The 18215-nt window shown below is 40.6% G+C and overlaps 3 protein-coding genes across 3 annotated transcripts; 2 read left to right on the top strand and 1 right to left on the bottom strand.

Annotated features, from left to right (window-relative positions):
- Window positions 1–3120: 3120 nt before the first annotated feature.
- On the top strand, window positions 3121–7097 carry LOC4346199 (ankyrin repeat-containing protein At5g02620). The gene is made up of 4 exons (XM_015795459.3): window positions 3121–3367; window positions 3512–4222; window positions 5043–5452; window positions 5795–7097. The coding sequence occupies exons 2-4, from the start codon at window positions 3823–3825 to the stop codon at window positions 6656–6658; spliced, it is 1674 nt and encodes a 557-aa protein (XP_015650945.1). The 5' UTR covers window positions 3121–3367; window positions 3512–3822; the 3' UTR covers window positions 6659–7097.
- Window positions 7098–10161: 3064 nt separating this feature from the next.
- On the top strand, window positions 10162–15630 carry LOC4346201 (la-related protein 6B). The gene is made up of 10 exons (XM_015792795.3): window positions 10162–10630; window positions 11801–11882; window positions 12538–12632; window positions 13261–13332; window positions 13412–13491; window positions 13568–13667; window positions 14248–14295; window positions 14410–14478; window positions 14875–15015; window positions 15102–15630. The coding sequence occupies exons 1-10, from the start codon at window positions 10289–10291 to the stop codon at window positions 15354–15356; spliced, it is 1284 nt and encodes a 427-aa protein (XP_015648281.1). The 5' UTR covers window positions 10162–10288; the 3' UTR covers window positions 15357–15630.
- A 22-nt stretch (window positions 15631–15652) lies between these two features.
- Window positions 15653–17428, bottom strand: LOC107275936 (uncharacterized). The gene is made up of 4 exons (XM_015792796.3): window positions 17117–17428; window positions 16837–16912; window positions 16630–16750; window positions 15653–16467 (listed from the first exon to the last, which is right to left on the bottom strand). The coding sequence occupies exons 1-4, from the start codon at window positions 17286–17288 to the stop codon at window positions 15877–15879; spliced, it is 960 nt and encodes a 319-aa protein (XP_015648282.1). The 5' UTR covers window positions 17289–17428; the 3' UTR covers window positions 15653–15876.
- Window positions 17429–18215: the final 787 nt, after the last annotated feature.

An 18215-nucleotide genomic window follows, 5' to 3' on the forward strand; every position in this document is an offset into this window, starting at 1 on the left:
GCCTTTTTTCCACTATATCATACTATCATAATACTGTCATTGTCGTGCTGATGGGGGTGTTAGCTGCGGCCTATGTGCCTGATTATATTAAACAATTGCAGTGTGGCATTAGGTGCTAATCTAATTCGTCTCTAGCGCACCATGGATTATTACTGGATGGACTAGGGATGGATGGCCGGGTTAGGTGCTCTGCACACAAGGCCGGGGACATCACCACATGATGCTACCCCCATCGATCATCGCCAGATGTTTATCTAACCATTCTGCATAATTGTAAATTATGAATTCCTCTCTTTGCACGCATGGGACAGGATCGATCACACTGCCCAGCATATATTCTCTACCTTCAATTCGATCAGGATTATTGTTCATGTGCCATTTAGTATTACATTGCAATATCTATTTATTTTCTTGCATTTATAGCGGCCTTAATTTGCAAGATCCGCAATCGTCGGCTGCAAATTAAGATATCCATGTTGAGTAAACTGCTGGAAAAAAGGGATTTACTCTGTTCAAATCCAGATATTTCTTTTGCGTACATATGCATGCTTATTTCTGCCTCTAACCAAACCGGGCATTCTTAATTTGTTTGCTCAACAAAGGCTTAATTTCGCACGTGGGAATTTTTCACCAAAAATGATAGGAGCCTTAGAGCAGGCACAATAATTCTATGTAAACAAACTATAGCAACAAATAAGTTATATTTGTGTTGAGATGGAAAAGAGAGAAATGTAGGCGCTTATTTTGTCGCCAGTGCTAATACAAGCTCCCATGCATGCCATGGGGTCCACTAGTGCTCAACCTATGGCTGACCAACAAGCCTTCATCTTGCTGGTGAGTAAGTTGCCAATTCAGCTAAAATATAATTTTGATAGTTGTCCAAATACAGTATCAATATCCAGCTATTGTACAAATCCTTCTAGCTCTTCACTTACTCTTTGCTGATGTGTATCCTTTTGGAATCAATAGTCAGCTACACAATTAAACTTGCTCTTAGTAAAACAATGTTGAAATCAGGGAAGAGAAAATGTACTCTAAGGCAGATCAATTGTTGAACTTACTACAAGACAAGAGAAGTCCCTCCCATGATGTCCACTGCACCATTAACTTGTATGTTGCTTATACAAACACACCACATCAAACTACATAGATTTTGGGCCTCTTCATGCTATTTTCAACTTTACCGAGTTTTAATAAAGTTACTAAAAAAATGGCTACATTTAGTTTGCTGTCAAATTTTGATAACTATATAAGAAATCCTGCCAAAATTTTATCAAGTTACCAAAATTTTGACAACTATGCCAAAATTTTAGCATTGGTAAGTTTTTTTTCATCAAAGTGAACAGGCCCTTTTACTCCGTAATTTACACAACTTTATTGCAAAATATCAGAGATAATAGTCATTTCTAGAAGAAAAGTTATGTTTATTTTCTGATATTTATCATTTAATGCCAAAGGGATATGCTAGCCACATGCAAGTTTGTATTCTTTCATCCAAAAGAGGAGAAGATGATGGCCATGTTCATCCCTACTCTCAAGTGATTATGCTTTTGGAGGCTTTCGGCTGCAGGAGCCCACACATGGCAACAGATACACGTAGATCAAACAAGACAGTGCCACATATACCAGACAGGTGGGTCCTGGATAAGGCAGAAATCAAAACGTCGACACCATCCACGTGTAATGTATGGCGATCTGAATTATTTTAGGAAAGCAAAAAATGTTTATCTGCTTTAATTTGCTTTCACTCTAACCAGTGATTTTTTTGATGGCCGCCTTGGCGCCCCATTGGACCATAAAAAAAGAGAAACTATTGTGAAAGTAAAGAGATATAAAGGAGAGACTAACTAACTCCACTATGGTGAGAGTGCCGACAAATTGTAAAAACAGACACTAAGAGATAAAGCAGAGTAAAATTGTTCTAAAGCATATAGCATGAGAAATGCATCTTTCATTAGAAAAGCAAAATATTTCTTTAACATTTTAGGTGAAAATGTCTACTTATAGGCACAATTTAATTGATAACTATATTTTGTTTACTAGTTAATATTAGTTGCTAATATTTCTTTCATTTTAAAATATAAGGGATTTCAGATAAATGTGATATATCATATTACTATGATGTGTCATATTCACCTAAAATCTCTTATATTTTTTGACGGAGAGAGTCTGACTCTCCTAGTCCCAAAAAACTCAATCTAAGAGGGTCACATACAACAAATCTAGATTGCCTAGATTCATTATATTAGGAGGGGATGCTTCTAGATTGAGTTTTTTTTTTTGGCGGATGGAGTATACGTTGTAACTTGACTTTTTTATGCCTTTAAGAAAACTTGCCTTTTTCAGTGGAATGTGCTGCAATTAATACTATGTTTATCATGTTTGTCGTGGCATGTGTGCCCTTGTATCATTTTGCACTTAATCGAATGGTATTTATAAAAATATAATGTTGATTATTCCATAATTTATTCATAAAAATATAACTATTTACAGAGAGGTACAAATTTTTTAGGTAACGGACAATATAAACCATAAAAAAATCCTTGCCTTTTTCTCACTTAGTAGGTGCCATCTAATGCCCTTGATTGAATTAATCATAGAGTCACCACACAACAAAATGAGTAGTTAGCGAAATACTACAAGATGCACAATAAAAAAACTTATGAACAATATGCAAAAATAATAATTCTCTCACCTAGTACTGTAATTTATTGCCCCCCGATTGAATTAAAGATAGAACTCAAATGTTGGGATAGCTAGAAGAAACTAGCCATTTAATGGTATTAAGATAGGAGAAGCCACATTTTTTCCAACCCTTCATTTCGTTTAATCCAGATGGAATATGAGCAGGTTAAGAGGTCGAACCTGGATTTGCTGGACGAAAGCAATCAACCCGTACCAATTAATGATAGAGCTACCACTGAACAAAACGATGAGCAGTCCAGTGAAAATAGCAACAATGGACTGGCAAGTTGTACAATTATTTATGACCCATTAATTTATTTCTCCCCCACAAAAGAAAAGATAGGAAAAAAAATAAAACCAGGGACCAAACTCTACCAACTTGGGCTGCTGCTAGGCGGCAGCATATTTGTCTTCTGGCAGTTGTGCTGAGAAGCCAGGCAGAGGGGAGTTTAGCCTGAAAGTGAGCTCTCTAGGGAGATAGAGAGAGAAGAGGGCCAAAGAAGAAGAAGAAATCAAAGCTAGGAGAGGTCCAAGATTCCCACTAGGACCCTTTCTTGGTTCTCTTCTTTTTCTTTGGCTGATTGGAAGGTCTAGAGTCAATCACTTGGTTTCTTTTGTTTCTTTTCTTTGGCTCCATTGGTTCTTCTTGCCTTCCAATCGTTCTAAGGGGTGGATAGAATTTGTAAGTGTCATGTTCTTCTTCTTCTTGTCCTTTTTAGTTTGTTGGTTTGGAGTTCACTTCTCCATTTTCGCTTCTTCGAGATGTTATAATCAACTGTGTTCTAAGTTCTAACATGTGGTCAAAATGCTGATTTTTTTTCCTCAGTTGGAGTATCACCTATCAGGCACTCTGTTCATGGCCCAATGATTTTGATTGGTGGGCAGATTTTCACAGACCCCCCATTCCAGTTTTTTTTTCCCAAGGGGATGCGCGAATCTTGCTGCTAATGTTCTTGTGAATCAAAGCCAGGAGATTTCTGGAAAGTGAGGAATTCTTTTCTTAGATTGCAATATCAATCACAGCGCTTTCTCCACAAGTTGCAATCTCTGAGCGCTTTTGATCTCTCCACACCAACCAAAAGCAACAGAAATTTACCTTGGATTCCGCGGTTTTGAAGAATCTGTTCTGATTTGGAGATGGAGAGGCAGACGAGCTTCCGATTGGGCGCGCTGGAGAAGCTCAAGAGCTTCAGGGGGATGGAGAAGCAGAAGAGCTTCAAGATGATGTCCACGGACAACTTCCGGAGGCACAGGGACAGCCCCGGGAAGCGCGGCGACACGCCGCTCCACCTCGCCGCGAGGTCCGGGAACGCCGCCGGCGCGCAGCGGATCATCGCCGAGTTCGACCCGGAGGTGGCGGCGGAGCGCGCCGCGCAGGCCAACCACGACGGCGAGACGCCGCTGTACGTCGCCGCCGAGAGGGGGCACACCGACGTGGTGCGCGAGATCCTCAAGGTCTCCGACGTGCAGACGGCCGGCGTCAAGGCGAACAACAGCTTCGACGCGTTCCATATTGCGGCGAAGCAAGGCCATCTAGGTCAGTTCTTTCTTCTTCTTCTTCTTTTTTGTTTGTTCTTTTTTTTTGTTCATTTTCTGAACCTGATTTCTGTTATTAGTGATGACTGACTTCGATCTCAGCCTGCCAGTGCCAAGTCAATGAGCTGATGATTAGAGGTTTATGGCATTAGGATTTTGCATTGACTTAATCTAATTTGCATGTGTCATTGTGTAGGGCTTTGAAAAATCCTATGCTGAACTTGTCTGATTTGACTTATGGAAATATACAAGTGCTTTTGCTTTTGTTCATTTCTTTTCTTCACAACGTGCATTGCTAACATGAATCGTTGTGGTTACCTTCTTCTCTCTTTTTTTTACATAAATGTCTGAGACTAGTGCATATCTCACATCTGGTTTGATTTAGACCTCATGTCCAGCAAGGAAGCAAATACCTTCTTTTTAGGTGATAGGCAAGCTGAGTTTTTCATTATGGATTTATGGTCTTGTTTAGTGAGGGTTGACAAATTCTGTACCCAAAGAAGCTTTCACGATGTGTCTACATTGAATGGTTTATTTAAGAATATATACAATGAAAAAAATGGTAGTATTCCTTTCGCGCGATGGTGGATTTTGTGCAACCATTATTAGTTTTATGACCTTATGATCTCATTCTGTTTTCTACTTGTGAAAGACTGAAATTCATGTCATTTTAGTCATGGAGTTATATCTAGTAGCCAGCAAACCACAGCTATAGTCATGATCACAATGATTTGTACAAGATATGGTTTAGTTAAGTATTTTGCTAACGAAGAAAAAAGAAATCCTGGCTCATACGTTTCTTTTGTTTCTTGGTTTTTCAGAAGTTCTGAAGGAGCTGTTGCAGGCTTTTCCTGCTCTTGCAATGACTACAAATTCTGTAAATGCTACAGCTTTGGATACTGCTGCAATTCTGGGTCACACTGAAATTGTTAACCTCCTACTGGAATCTGATGCAAACCTTGCGAGAATTGCAAGAAATAATGGGAAGACAGTTCTGCATTCAGCTGCAAGACTGGGCCATGTGGAAATTGTAAGATCATTATTAAGTAGGGATCCAGGAATTGGTTTAAGAACTGACAAGAAGGGGCAAACAGCACTACATATGGCTTCAAAAGGACAAAATGCTGAAATTGTTATCGAGCTGTTGAAGCCTGATATCTCAGTAATTCATCTGGAAGACAACAAGGGAAACAGACCATTGCATGTTGCAACACGGAAGGCCAATATCGTTGTAGGTGATCTTATATTGGGAATTTCATTTGTTTTATTTTACCTCCTTGCTACTATATGTTTTTGTCGATCTTTTTAGATGACTATTTGTTTGCCAAATCACTTGCTATCCTGTTTACTGAGTTTAATTATGTCAGTATTTTGAGAACAGAGATTATCATAACTTTACTGTAGGATACCTCTATTTGATTGGAATGGTGATAATGCTTTCTTTATGAACAAATTCAAAACAAATGCAGGTGCCTGTACATAAGTTTTAAAAAGAATAAAGAAGCATATCATATTTCAAACATATAGAAACAAGAAGGTTTGCTTTGACTGATATATGTGTAATTCCTTACAGATAGTGCAGACTCTACTATCAGTTGAGGGAATTGAAGTAAATGCAGTTAACAGATCAGGGCACACCGCTCTTGCCATTGCTGAGCAACTCAACAATGAAGAACTTGTTAACATCTTGAGAGAGGCTGGTGGAGTAACTGCAAAAGAGCAAGTACATCCACCCAATCCGGCAAAGCAACTTAAGCAAACAGTTAGTGATATCAGACATGATGTCCAGTCCCAGATCAAGCAAACTAAACAGACCAAGATGCAAGTCCAGAAAATCAAGAAGAGACTCGAAAAACTCCACATTGGTGGTCTAAACAATGCCATCAACTCCAATACTGTGGTTGCAGTGCTTATTGCCACCGTCGCCTTTGCTGCCATTTTCACCGTTCCTGGCAATTTTGTGGAAGATATCACTCAGGCACCTCCAGGCATGTCCTTGGGGCAGGCATATGTAGCAAGCAACCCGGCCTTCCTAGTATTTTTGGTCTTTGATGCCTTGGCTCTCTTCATCTCACTTGCTGTCGTCGTCGTCCAGACCTCGCTAATTGTTGTTGAGCAGAAAGCCAAGAGAAGGATGGTCTTTGTGATGAACAAGCTGATGTGGCTGGCATGCCTCTTTATCTCGGTGGCCTTCATAGCACTAACCTATGTTGTTGTCGGGCGCGACGACTGGTGGCTAGCTTGGTGCACAATGGCAATCGGTGCAGTGATCATGCTTACAACTCTTGGTTCCATGTGCTACTGTATCATTGCTCATAGGATGGATGAGAGGAAGATCAGGAAGGCGTCTACAAGCCAATCTCGCTCATGGTCTCAAACAGTTGACTCAGATCCAGATCTACTCAACAGTGAATATAAGAAAATGTATGCACTATAGGATAATAGTTACATGATGATGGAATCCATGTACACGAGAGTGCTGTTTTTTTTTACCCGAGGCAACAAGAAGAATGGAATTGACATGGAAGTCTTTGTTCAGAGCAAGGTGCCAGCTATATTAACTGAAGGCACCTTACTGCAATGCAAAGCAAGTTAACTGAACTGCCAAAACAAAGGAAGTTAACTGAAGAAACCTCACACTGGCTGCTGAATTTGTTCCTGGTGTTTACCTGGAGCTGTGGTCTCGTGTCAGCGAATGAACACCTGCTAAAATTGTTTTGTTGTTGCTAAAAAAAGGTCAATAGTGAGGGCAACAATACGATTTGTAGACTGTACTAGGAAAAGAAAAATACTATGCTCTGTCACATACCTTGGACATGTCTGCTGCATGTTGTTGCTCGATGAGCTAGAAAATACTTCGTATTTCCTTTCTTTTACCATCCTGATTTCGACGTTGTCATAAACAGTTGAGGGTTCACTGGAATCTACAACCATGCCTGAAAGAACAAAATTTGCCATTTGCAAATGTGCAGAGACAATCAGGCATTCTGGCTCGTTCAAACTGCAAAAACAACGAGGCATGGCCATCAGCAACCCATCATCTATGAATTAATGCATAGCTGATAAAAAGGCAAAACTAATCGTCATATAGCCATGTGCTGTATGCAGACATGCCAATTGGGCAATACTCAAGAACGAGCTAAGCACCAATATCTTCAGAAACGTTGCAGCAGCAATATTAGGCACCGAAATCATCATTAAAAACATCATAACGACTCAGGATTGAAGAAACGATCGCCTCTTTCTCCAAATTGCCGTTTTCGCACTGGAGGAATTCTCCTAAGAGAAAACAGCCAAGAACAAACAGAGAGCAAGCAAAATCGAGAAAACAAGCCGGTGTAAGGGTTTAAGGTTCGTCGGAGATCGGCCGTACGGTCACCGATCTTGACGACGGTCACAACCGAGACGAAGGGTACGGACTACGGAGGGGTTCGGAGTTTTCTTCTCCGAACTCCCTCAGGGCCTCACGAACCGTTGGATTAAGACGTGCGGCTAGGATCCGAGACAAATGTTGCGACCTGGACCTGTGGTACATACGGGCCACGGCCCATGAACCGACTTAAGCCCAGGCAGGATTGCCTTGCCGGCGGCCTCGTCAATACAACGACCTGATGGGGGTACGGAGAAGAAAACTCCTCTGCTTTGGGCACCATCGCCGCCGTGGATGCCTGCGTACTTTCTTCTGAAAAACGAGGCCTCAAATTTCATCTATGGTGATTATGTTTCTTTCCATTTTATGATAGAATGAAGGTCGCATTCGGAATTATTTTCAGTGGCCGATCAGTCTTCACCCTTCAGTGCATGGGATGCCTGCATTTTATGATGATGTTGTACCACATATATATAATCTCGATTCTCCTTAACAGAGAGATCATTTCATTCCCTATGAATATGATCCCAACACCAGTTTGCTTCTTCGTTGAGAGAAACTGAAAGCAGGCAAATAAAAACTTCAGTTCAGGGCTTTCCTCTTAGGGGTGTTTAGATTCAGGAGTGCAAAGTTTTGGTCTGTCACATCGGATATTATATAGAGTGTCGTATGGGGTGTTCGGGCACTAACAAAAAAACTAATTACAATATCCGTCAGTAAACCGTGAGACGAATTTATTGTCTAATTAGTCTGTCATTAACACATATTTATTGTAGCACCACATTGTTAAATCATGGAGCAATTAGACTTAAAAGATTCATCTCGCGAAGTAGTCGCAATATGTGAAACTAGTTATTTTTTTAGCATGTATTTAATACTTTATACATGTGTTCAAACGTTCGATGTGACATGGTGTAAAATTTTAGAATGAGATCTAAACAGGCCCTTAGTGCAAGGGATTTAAATGCAGGTTGTAAAAGATTCCTTCCTCTCAACATATATTTGTCCAGAGTCGTTGTACTAGAATATATCACATCCAGTCTTAGATTCGATTTTTAAGTACGGAGGGAGTACTTTAGAATTTCAGCAGCTGATCATGGCCATGTCGCCGTACGTCGTAGAGGACAACGGCGGTGAGGTCGGTCGAGTGCCGGCAATAAAGAAGGATCGAGAAATGTTGGATCTTGGACATATGTTTTGATTCAACAGTTTGTTTTTGTTTGTGGGAGGGGTCGGAGAAGAAAACTCCGAACCCCCAAGGCCCTAGGTTCTCCTCGATCGCTCTCCGCTGCGCAATCACCTTCAAGGATCGGCGACTTGGATAATTAGTTCTCTACGCTGCTCCACTATCCTTTTTGTAATTGTACATCGTGCCTTCTGCTGAGAAGAGAATGTCTGAATTTTCTGAATTCATTTTTTTTTGGTAGTGTTCTCTTGAGAATGTTGTTGTTCCCTCTGATAAAAACAAGTGAAGTTTATGTTCTGAACTTTTTCTGTGGCGGTCAGTCTTTGTTGCAAGGGACTGAAAATACTGGCAACAAAAGAAGAGTGAAAAATTCTGAGAGAAATCATTCACAATTAGCCACTGAAATGAGCAAGGGCATTGCTTGCTGCAATATACCAAAACTTCACAAGGTTTCTTATTGTCTCTTTCTGCAGGATTGAAATATTTAGAAAAAAAAAACATCATACCAGGTCACAGCAATGTGTGACCAAGTGACTGGTTGCGTCTCTGAAGTCTGAAGTATACGAGTCATTCAGAGAAACTACATCCATACATCGGTACATTGCGGGGAACAGACACAACCGGGGGTGTTAGGAATCCTTGTTCTCCCTGACGTGTTTTAGGATGTGATGGCCCCCAACCGATTACTATTAGCTTGCTAGAAAAAATGATCGTGCGTTGCAACGAGTGAAGGCTGTTGTTATATGATTTAGTTAAGGTGAAATTTACTGTGAGAATTCACTTGGATATATATACTTTTAGAAAATCATGAGCTGTAGTTAGGAGTTTGTTCATCTCAAGTTAGCATGCGAGTTTTTGTAAAAAGATTTCTTATACGGATATGCATTTCTAAAACAAACTTAAAAACCGACTCAAATACGTATATTGTATATTTCTAAAAGCGAACGAACTTAGAACCAACTCATACACAGATGACATATCAAAATACCGGCAAAAACATCTTCAATTTGTTAACAGTAGAGAGTAGAGAAGAGATAGAGATACTCGTGGATGAAAATTTAGATACTTGTGGCACGTTTTTCAAACTGCTAAACGGTGTGTTTCGTGCGAAAACTTTCTATATGAAAATTGTTGTAAAATATCAGATTAATCTATTTTTTAAGTTTGTAATCATTAAAACTCAATTAGTTACACGTTATTATTACCTCACTTGGCGTGAAACATTTAATTTTTATCTTCATATATAGGAGATTCAAACACCACCGTGAGGGGGGGGGGGAGTACTGGTACAGCAGTAACAGGCTGGGATATGTTGGGCTTTTGGGCCGAAGCCCAACTCGCTCTCCGGGTAGAGTACACGTCACCACCCGACTCGTCTCCTCTTGTCTCTCTTCCCTTTTGCCGTCTTCTCCTCTTCTCTCCAGAGTCCCCCCAAGCAAACCCTTCTTCTCTCTCTCTCTCTCTCCTCTCACGCTTCGCTCGCGGCCGCTCCTCTCTCTCTCCATCCATCCATGGCGCAGGACGACGCCCCGGACTCCACCACCTCCTCCTCATCCGCCTCATCCGCCTCCGCCCCCGCCCCCTCCGCCGCCCGCCTCAACGCCGCCGCCCCGGAGTTCACCCCTCGATCCGCCGCCCACCACCACCACCACCACGCCAACCCTCGCCGCCAGCACCGCGGGGGCGGGGGTGGGGCCTACCACCACCACCAGCAGCACTACCAGCCGCACCACCACCACCAGCACCACCAGCACTGGCAACACTACGGGGAGGATGAGGGGGACGCCGCGGCGGCCGGGGCGGTGGGAGAAGGAGGGATCCCGGAGGATGTGGCTCGTCGGGTCGTCAAGCAGGTAGCGCTCCCCCCCACCCACCTGATGGATGATGTGTTTACTGCCTTTTGCCATGCTGTTTGGTGCTGATTATGAGGATTGGTTTGGTGTGGAATCTCAAGTTTCAACCGATAAAGCTTGATCTTTTGATCAACGCAAGGGTTAGATTGGGTCGTCTATGGAGTAGAAATAGGCATGTAGGAAGTGTAGCTTAACCCAGTGATTGCAAGTGAAACGATGGAATTAGTGTGACTTTACACTTCTGTTGATTTGTCTGCAAGTTTGATCTTTAGTTACAGATGTATGCACTAGAGGGATGATGTCTATAGATATTTGTTCCTTAAAACTGTTTATTGCCTATTATTTTGCTTATTCTTGTATTTCTGAAACTATGAGGATAAAAAATATTACTTCACAGATCACTGGCACCTTGATTGTCCTGTGTGCACTAGTAAGGGGCTAAGGTGGAATCTAGGACGAGTAAAACAGGGAATGTCTGTTAGAGATTGCTATTTTTAGAAAATGCACTGTAATTCTGCACTTCTTTTCTTGGAGAACACTATAGGGTTTATAGTCTATACAAATCAGATAGGGTGGGGATGGCGGGAAGGGTGCATGTTGTCTTTCCACATGGCGCGGTCTGCTGCATTTACGTGTGTGTGGGGTTTGGGTCGAGTGACATGTCTCATGCCTGCCAACGAGCAAATATGGAATAACAAGATATGCATGTTTGTGATGTTTGGCAAACATGATGGGCCTCAGTATGATTTATTAGCGACACGGTGTAAAAACGACAAAACCATATCATGTCGTCTTGCTGAAGCTCGTAATTGCTGCATGCATAGTACCATGAGGAGTTATACTGTTTTCTTTTTTGAGGATAATAACTTAGGAAATAGAAATAGTGCAGCTCTCCATCTATTTTATGATTGTTTCTCTTTGCATCTTTCTGAAGGGGAGAAATGGAGAGAGAAATCAATTCTCTTCTTTTGTATTGTTTACCTTCTGCATCTTTTTACTTTCTTATTAGTTTACCTTTTCTCTGATCATTGAAAGTATGATATTAACTTCGTCTTATATTAATTCCTTTTTTTGTTGTTTATTAGTGCAATCAAGCTGTTATGGGATGCTTGATTTGCACCTATATAAGTGGTACACCCTTGGTTTGATTGTATTTTAAAACCTTGACAGGTGGAATTTTACTTCAGTGATGTCAATCTGGCTACAACAGAACATTTGATGAAATTCATGATTAGAGATCCAGAGGGATTTGGTGAGTCAACTGTTCAATTTCAAATAGACCGCCTGATTGTGCTTTCCACCTTCCTATTTTCCTTTTGAAATGAGAACCACCATAATGTTTTAGGGTTATTCTCACTTATACCTTAACAAACCTACGACAAAAATCGCTGTCCACCTTCATGTCTATATTTTTCTTTAAATGTTTGGTGCCAGCGATAATTTCAAATTTGTCATGCAATATATGATGATAAAATTCCTGTGAACTACTGCACTACGTATTGCTAATTAGGCTATTTTTAATTGTATTCTACTGATATAGATATCTTTAACCTGGGAATGCATTCTTCCGTATGAATTGATGCACATTGATATTACTGCAGTTATGCATGACTGTTGCACCAGCATTGATGTTTGACAATGTTCTGCTGTAAAAAGACTACTGGCACATTTAGAAATGGGCGAATATTATGTTGAAGCATTCTAATATATTTGCACCTTTTGTTGTACCACTATTGGAATCTGCATATACTTGCTTGATATAACTACTGTTCACCAAACAACAGTTGATACTTTTGAGTTGCATCATATCATTAAGTGGTGTACATGAATTTAGCACATGCTTTCCTACACATGATATTTGTTGGCTCATATTTTCTGATGGCATTGACATGTCTTCTGTTTTCCAGTGCCAATGTCTGTAGTTGCATCTTTTAGGAAGATCCGGGAGTTAGTTAGTGAGAGATCCGCATTGGCTGCAGTATTGCGGACGTCAGCAGAGCTGGTAAGCATCTTATTTAGGCCCTGTTTGTTTTAACTTAAGATTATTGTAATCTATATTATTAAATCAGATTACTATAAGCTGGATTATAATAAGCTGACATAGAATAAGCTGTGAGCTATTTGTTTCTCTAGATTATTGGAGGCATCTAAGGGTAGTGGGTCTTTAGCCACCAATAATTTGGAAAATGCTCCTCCAGAGGAGATTATTAGATTATACTAATCTGGCTTATAAATCATAATTATCTACTTGTTTGTTTCAGTTTACTCCTAATAATCCAGTTTATAATAATCCTAAGCTGAATCAAATAGGGCCTTAATGACTTTTTAATTTTTTTTTCTTTCCGATATGCCTGTTCATCCTATTGTTGACACTTGACACAGCCCACCCTTCATTTTAATTAAAGATGCATTATACGTTATGAACCTTTGCTCAGTAAGGAATTATATTTAGTAAACAAATTATTTTTTTTAATAAGTGCATGAATATAAGCGAATAAACACACACCTTTTCATCAATCTGTACCATCCTAATTTAAGATTCAGTTTACCAATCTCATTTTCCTCTCATTCTGAATGGCTTCTATTATTCTCTACCAAGATCCTAAGACTATAGATCTTCCTATATACAGGTTGTTTCAGATGATGGAAAAAGGGTTAGACGTCGAGTGCTCTTTACTGAGGCGGATGCTGAAGAAGTTCAGGTCAGAATCTAATTAATCAAATAAAATCTATTCATTATATATGTATGGGAACTGAATTTTCTGTTATATGTGTACTCAGTCACGCATTGTTGTTGCTGAAAATTTGCGTGAAGAGCACCGCTATCCAAATCTTATGAAGATTTTCTCAGCTTTTGGGAGGTATGCATCAATGCATGTCTTTGAGCACAAATATATGCCAAATGTGGTGTTGAACACATGATGTTCTATATTGCAGTGTGAAATCAATTCGTACTTGCTATCCACAAGGTGGGATTGATGGTGCTGGAACTTCTACTGGCAAAGCATCAAAGATTGAGATGTTGTTTGCTAATAAGGTAATGTATCATGGTATATCTAACTTCTAAAGGAACACGGAAAGTTTATTAGTTATTGCATATACTTGTTCTAGCTCTGTTAATAAATATTTGACACCATACAAGAATGTGTATTCCAACTTCTTAATACTTGATCACTAATACATTTACTGTTTGGATTGATATGTGCAGATGTTAGCATTAGATTTCTCATGGGATAGTTTCACATTATGGTAGCTTCATATATTCTTATTTAGTGTTTTAAAAAAAAGTTCTACAAGGCTGCTTACAAGGTTGCATACATACAAGGTACAGGTGCCCTAACCTTGTACCGTGTAAGCTGCATATGTGGCCGATTACACCACATAAGCCCTACAAGGTGGGGTGACCACACGAAACCATGTACTGTTTTTTAAAACATTGCTTACTATTTCATAGATAGAAGTGATGATCAAAAGTTGCATGTTGGTGACCTTGTCCATGTCCGAAATGTCATACTTGAAAAGAGGGATAAGCAATGAAATACTATTTTGGAAGGCATTTCAAGTTTCAACACCAGTACCTTGATTTCGTCCCTCATTTTTTTTGGCTTTACTTGCAGGTGCATGCTTTTGTGGAGTATGAAACTGTTGAAGATGCTGAAAAGGCAGTATGTCTTCTTGATTTCTCTAACCATTTGTTTTTTTTTTCTAGGAATTATTTTGAGGTGCTTTGGTAGTTGCCATCAACACAATTTAAAGGAACTCTGTTTTTCTGTATACAGGTTTCTGAATTCAGTAGTGGGAGAAGCTGGAGAGATGGGATTAGAGTCCGCTCACTGCTTGGTTGCCTGGTACTTTAACGGACCCTACACAATGCAACTTGTTCTCCCTTAACCATGGACTGATTTTTAAAATGCATTTGCGATTCACAATTGTCCTTTATGCACTACTTGTGTTTCCTGACTAGATCTTAGTCATTAACATTTATATTTCATTAATCGGCAATACTGGGTGGTTTGTTCATTCTTGATTTAGTTACTTCTATATTTAACTGATGGGTAAACATTAGGTGTAAGCTTGTTTTTGGTCATTTCATCATTTATCAACAGATATAGCTCCCAGAAAAACATGTTTGACTAGCTTAGTAAGATTTAACATTCCTACATTACTATGCATGTTATTTTATTTATTTGTAAAATAGAAGATTCTTAAATCGTTAAACATTTGTTTTCATTAATTGTCATTAGAAACAAGCCATGGGTCAAGGAAGAAGAGGTGGAGATGAGGTGGATGCTGCAGACGAAGATGACCCTGAAACAACTGACCATCCACAAGACTACGAAACAGAGGATGCTTCCCAGATTTCAGAAGCACATCTTGATCATCAGGTACTTTAAATGATCCTCTCCTGCTCACCATTATTGTGCGCCAGAATCAAGTGTGGATATTATAACGACATGTATAAATTTCATAGGCTGATGATGGCTACCATGACAAAGGCGGGATGAGGCACGGGAGAGGGAGAGGACGTGGTGGAAGAGGGCGTGGCCGTGGTCAGTACTATGGCCATAGCCGGGATGCCAATCATCCAATTGGCACTCCTCCATCGAATCACAGTGCTCTTGCTGATCATCCTTCAAAGCCACCCCCTGGTCCTCGTATGCCAGATGGCACAAGAGGATTTACCATGGGGCGAGGAAAGCCACTCAATCCTACCAATGCTGTTTAATGGCAGTGGCCATGCCGGTGGCAGCCTGTTGCCCTGTTCCCTCTTGCAAATCTGATACTTGCCTCAGGTTCCAAACCGATGAACGCCGATTACCGTTGATACTATAGTTAGATACAACATGTGTTGGTTCGTTTTGGTGCAAGATTCTGCAGAGAAAAGTTTTACCTGGTACATGCATGTATACTGGTACAGCAGTGGTGCTGGCAATGTGAACATGTCTTTTGATATCTGGATGCTAGTTAATTTAGCAAAATATGTAGATATAGATGAAAAATGAGGTGTCTGATCAATGATCATTTGCAGCGGGATAATTCTGCTCCACAAATCCAAGATACCCAACAGCTGTTTAAAAGCCTTCAACTTGGAAGGCATGCAATTTCAGAGTTGAAACCACATCTACACCAGATGTGCAAATAGTCTTGTGCGTTACATGAAAAAAAAAGGAGTACAAACACGAGAAAACGCCAGGAAAATGTCTCATAAAATTATTGGTTTCACAAAATTATACCAAATGACAAGCTCACTTCGCTTGATTTCCATGCTTTGGCCTCTGCTCTTTCTTCCCGTCTGTTCTTCTCATTCCCTTGATCAATGTGGCATCGCCTGCACGACCACGGTTATTGCTGACAGTCACAGCCTTCACCTTATCAGGTAAGCCTTTCTGCTTGCCATCCATGACAGTAACTGGTAGGCATGACTGCCTTCTTATCCTGCCAATTTCTGCTGTGTCATGCACACCAAATGCTAGATCACTACGCCATGCTTTCGCTGTCAATGGCGTTGTGATCAGATTCTTCGGTGCACAGTAGGGGAGCTCAGGGTTCGTCACTCTCTTGAGTCCATTTGTACTGCTACCTTGGCTTGCATAGCATCTTTCAGAGTGTTTCTTGGTTGCATTGCAAGTTGCGGTAGGAGCTGTAGGTGTAATTGCAGCAACTACCTTCTGCTTCCTGCTCGTTATGGCTGCAGAAGTTGATCTCCTTTCAATTTGGTTCTTCTCATTGGAGATGGATTGTGTGGACACTCTGAATATGCTCTTCTCTGATGAAGAGTTAGGTGCAGGAAACATTGATCTTGCCGATGTTTTCGTTGCCTCTGTCTTTCCTGATAGCTGTAATTGATAAAATCAAGATCAAGAGAAGCTCTCTGATGAAGAGACAATCTAGAAATGCAGATTGCAATTGAGCAGAAAATCCACTTAGGAGCTCTAAACTGTAGCATTCAGTAAAAAGAAAATCATTCAGTATAATTTATGGAGCAAATTAGTATATACCCTGGAAGCTGAAGGTTTAACTTGCTGATGAATTGGTAGCTCCTTCTGGAAAACCATTTGAGATGAGTTGGTTTCCATCTCTATGGAAGGAAACAGTGGTGTAGCTGGAGGCGTCTTCAGCCTGAAACAAGCTGTTCTTCTAAAAAAACAGTTCCAACAACACAAGTATATGATCTAGTCATCTGGATGAATTGAATTCCATCCTACCAGTCGTAGTCATGCTTCTCGTCCACTGCTATGAGGAAATCTGTCTTCCCTGACGGAGCTTTGCTCGTGCGGCCACCTATCACAGATACAAATTCAAAAGAACACAAACACTGCAGTGAGGTCATCCATCTTTGAAGCAATTTGAGTGGGATTTTCAACTGCAAATTTTCATATTGCTAATCAAATGTTCATATTGCTAATCAAGAGATTGTGAATATGTCCATAACATTTCTGACGACACATATAGGAAAAATAGAAACGCAAGAGCCGAAGATGTCACCTTGGATAGCATCAAACTCAACGGATTGCATGGGTTCCAGGAGGTTGATGTCCCTATCTTTTTCACGCTTGTACATCTCCCTGAAGAAAACTACGCTCTCGTCTTTGTCTTTATGTATTGCAGATGGGGCGTTAGGCTTGCGCATCCCAGAAAACCTCCTGATGCTGTTCATCTTCAGGAACCAGAGAGATTGATTTACTGCACGGAAAAAAAAAAGAATGCAAAGATCAGAGCATGGAAGAAGTCACAAACATTACATGAATATTACTACTACTACTACTACTCTAAAGGATCCAAATTTTCCGGCAACTCCAAAGCAACCGCTTTAATCAATTGCGGATTGGGTATGCTCTTTTTTTTTCATTCAAAAAAGACCCTTTTACTTAGTTTTTCAGAGCGCGGGCCTTAACTTAAGAACTCGGAACGTAAAACCGTTTGGTGAGGGACCTAAAAGTATTATCTACTAAGAAAAGGTCCTTTCTGCAAAAATCCACCTGCTTCATCCTAGCCGTACGCTCAAGCCAATCGGACGGCACGCCAGCCAGCGGCTTGCGCGGACGCGGAAGGAGACGCGCTCGCGGGCGACGTGGATAGCTCCGCATGCGAACACGCCACCCCCGAATAGCTCTCAACTCACCAACCAATTCAGGGCAGGTTTTAATTTAACCGATTTGGGTCACATACTGGAAATCATGGAGGCCTAATTCATCGGTGGGAACCGCACGGTTGGCCCTTGGCCGGGAAACAACATTGTCGCATACTCGCATGGGCGTTTTCTTCCACTGCCATGCTGTGTGTTGCAACATTAATTCACCAAACAAGTAATAATCTATTGATTTATCTCTGCACAGAACATTTAGTAGTTCTTACTTCTTGGAGATCAAATGGGTGGATTAACGGTGAAGACTGTTTTCAGCTCAAACATATTAGAAGGTGCTTCAGCGCTTTGGGGGTATATTGCAGACAGTATGCATAGAAGTAGTAAACATATGATTTCTACTATTATTTTACGAAGGCCACCTTTGGATGAGCACGGAGAATATGCTTGTGAGTTGGTTGCCTTGCCTTTAAGGTGTTTTGCTATTTTTCCTATTAGCAC

The sequence above is a fragment of the Oryza sativa genome, chromosome 8 (genome assembly GCF_034140825.1).
Source record: "Oryza sativa Japonica Group chromosome 8, ASM3414082v1".
Lineage (NCBI taxonomy): Eukaryota > Viridiplantae > Streptophyta > Magnoliopsida > Poales > Poaceae > Oryza > Oryza sativa.

What these genes read in the sequence shown, in the direction of transcription:
- LOC4346199 (XM_015795459.3), top strand. Translation starts at nt 3,823, where the DNA reads ATGGAGAGGCAGACGAGCTTCCGATTGGGCGCGCTGGAGAAGCTCAAG. An exon ending in GGCGAAGCAAGGCCATCTAG is followed by an intron (nt 4,223 to 5,042) that starts GTCAGTTCTTTC and finishes TTGGTTTTTCAG; the next exon opens with AAGTTCTGAAGGAGCTGTTG. An exon ending in CACGGAAGGCCAATATCGTT is followed by an intron (nt 5,453 to 5,794) that starts GTAGGTGATCTT and finishes AATTCCTTACAG; the next exon opens with ATAGTGCAGACTCTACTATC.
- LOC4346201 (XM_015792795.3), top strand. Translation starts at nt 10,289, where the DNA reads ATGGCGCAGGACGACGCCCCGGACTCCACCACCTCCTCCTCATCCGCC. An exon ending in GCTCACTGCTTGGTTGCCTG is followed by an intron (nt 14,479 to 14,874) that starts GTACTTTAACGG and finishes AATTGTCATTAG; the next exon opens with AAACAAGCCATGGGTCAAGG. An exon ending in AAGCACATCTTGATCATCAG is followed by an intron (nt 15,016 to 15,101) that starts GTACTTTAAATG and finishes TAAATTTCATAG; the next exon opens with GCTGATGATGGCTACCATGA.
- LOC107275936 (XM_015792796.3), bottom strand. Translation starts at nt 17,288, where the DNA reads ATGAACAGCATCAGGAGGTTTTCTGGGATGCGCAAGCCTAACGCCCCA. An exon ending in TGAGTTTGATGCTATCCAAG is followed by an intron (nt 16,913 to 17,116) that starts GTGACATCTTCG and finishes TATCTGTGATAG; the next exon opens with GTGGCCGCACGAGCAAAGCT. An exon ending in GAGAAGCATGACTACGACTG is followed by an intron (nt 16,751 to 16,836) that starts GTAGGATGGAAT and finishes AGCTTGTTTCAG; the next exon opens with GCTGAAGACGCCTCCAGCTA.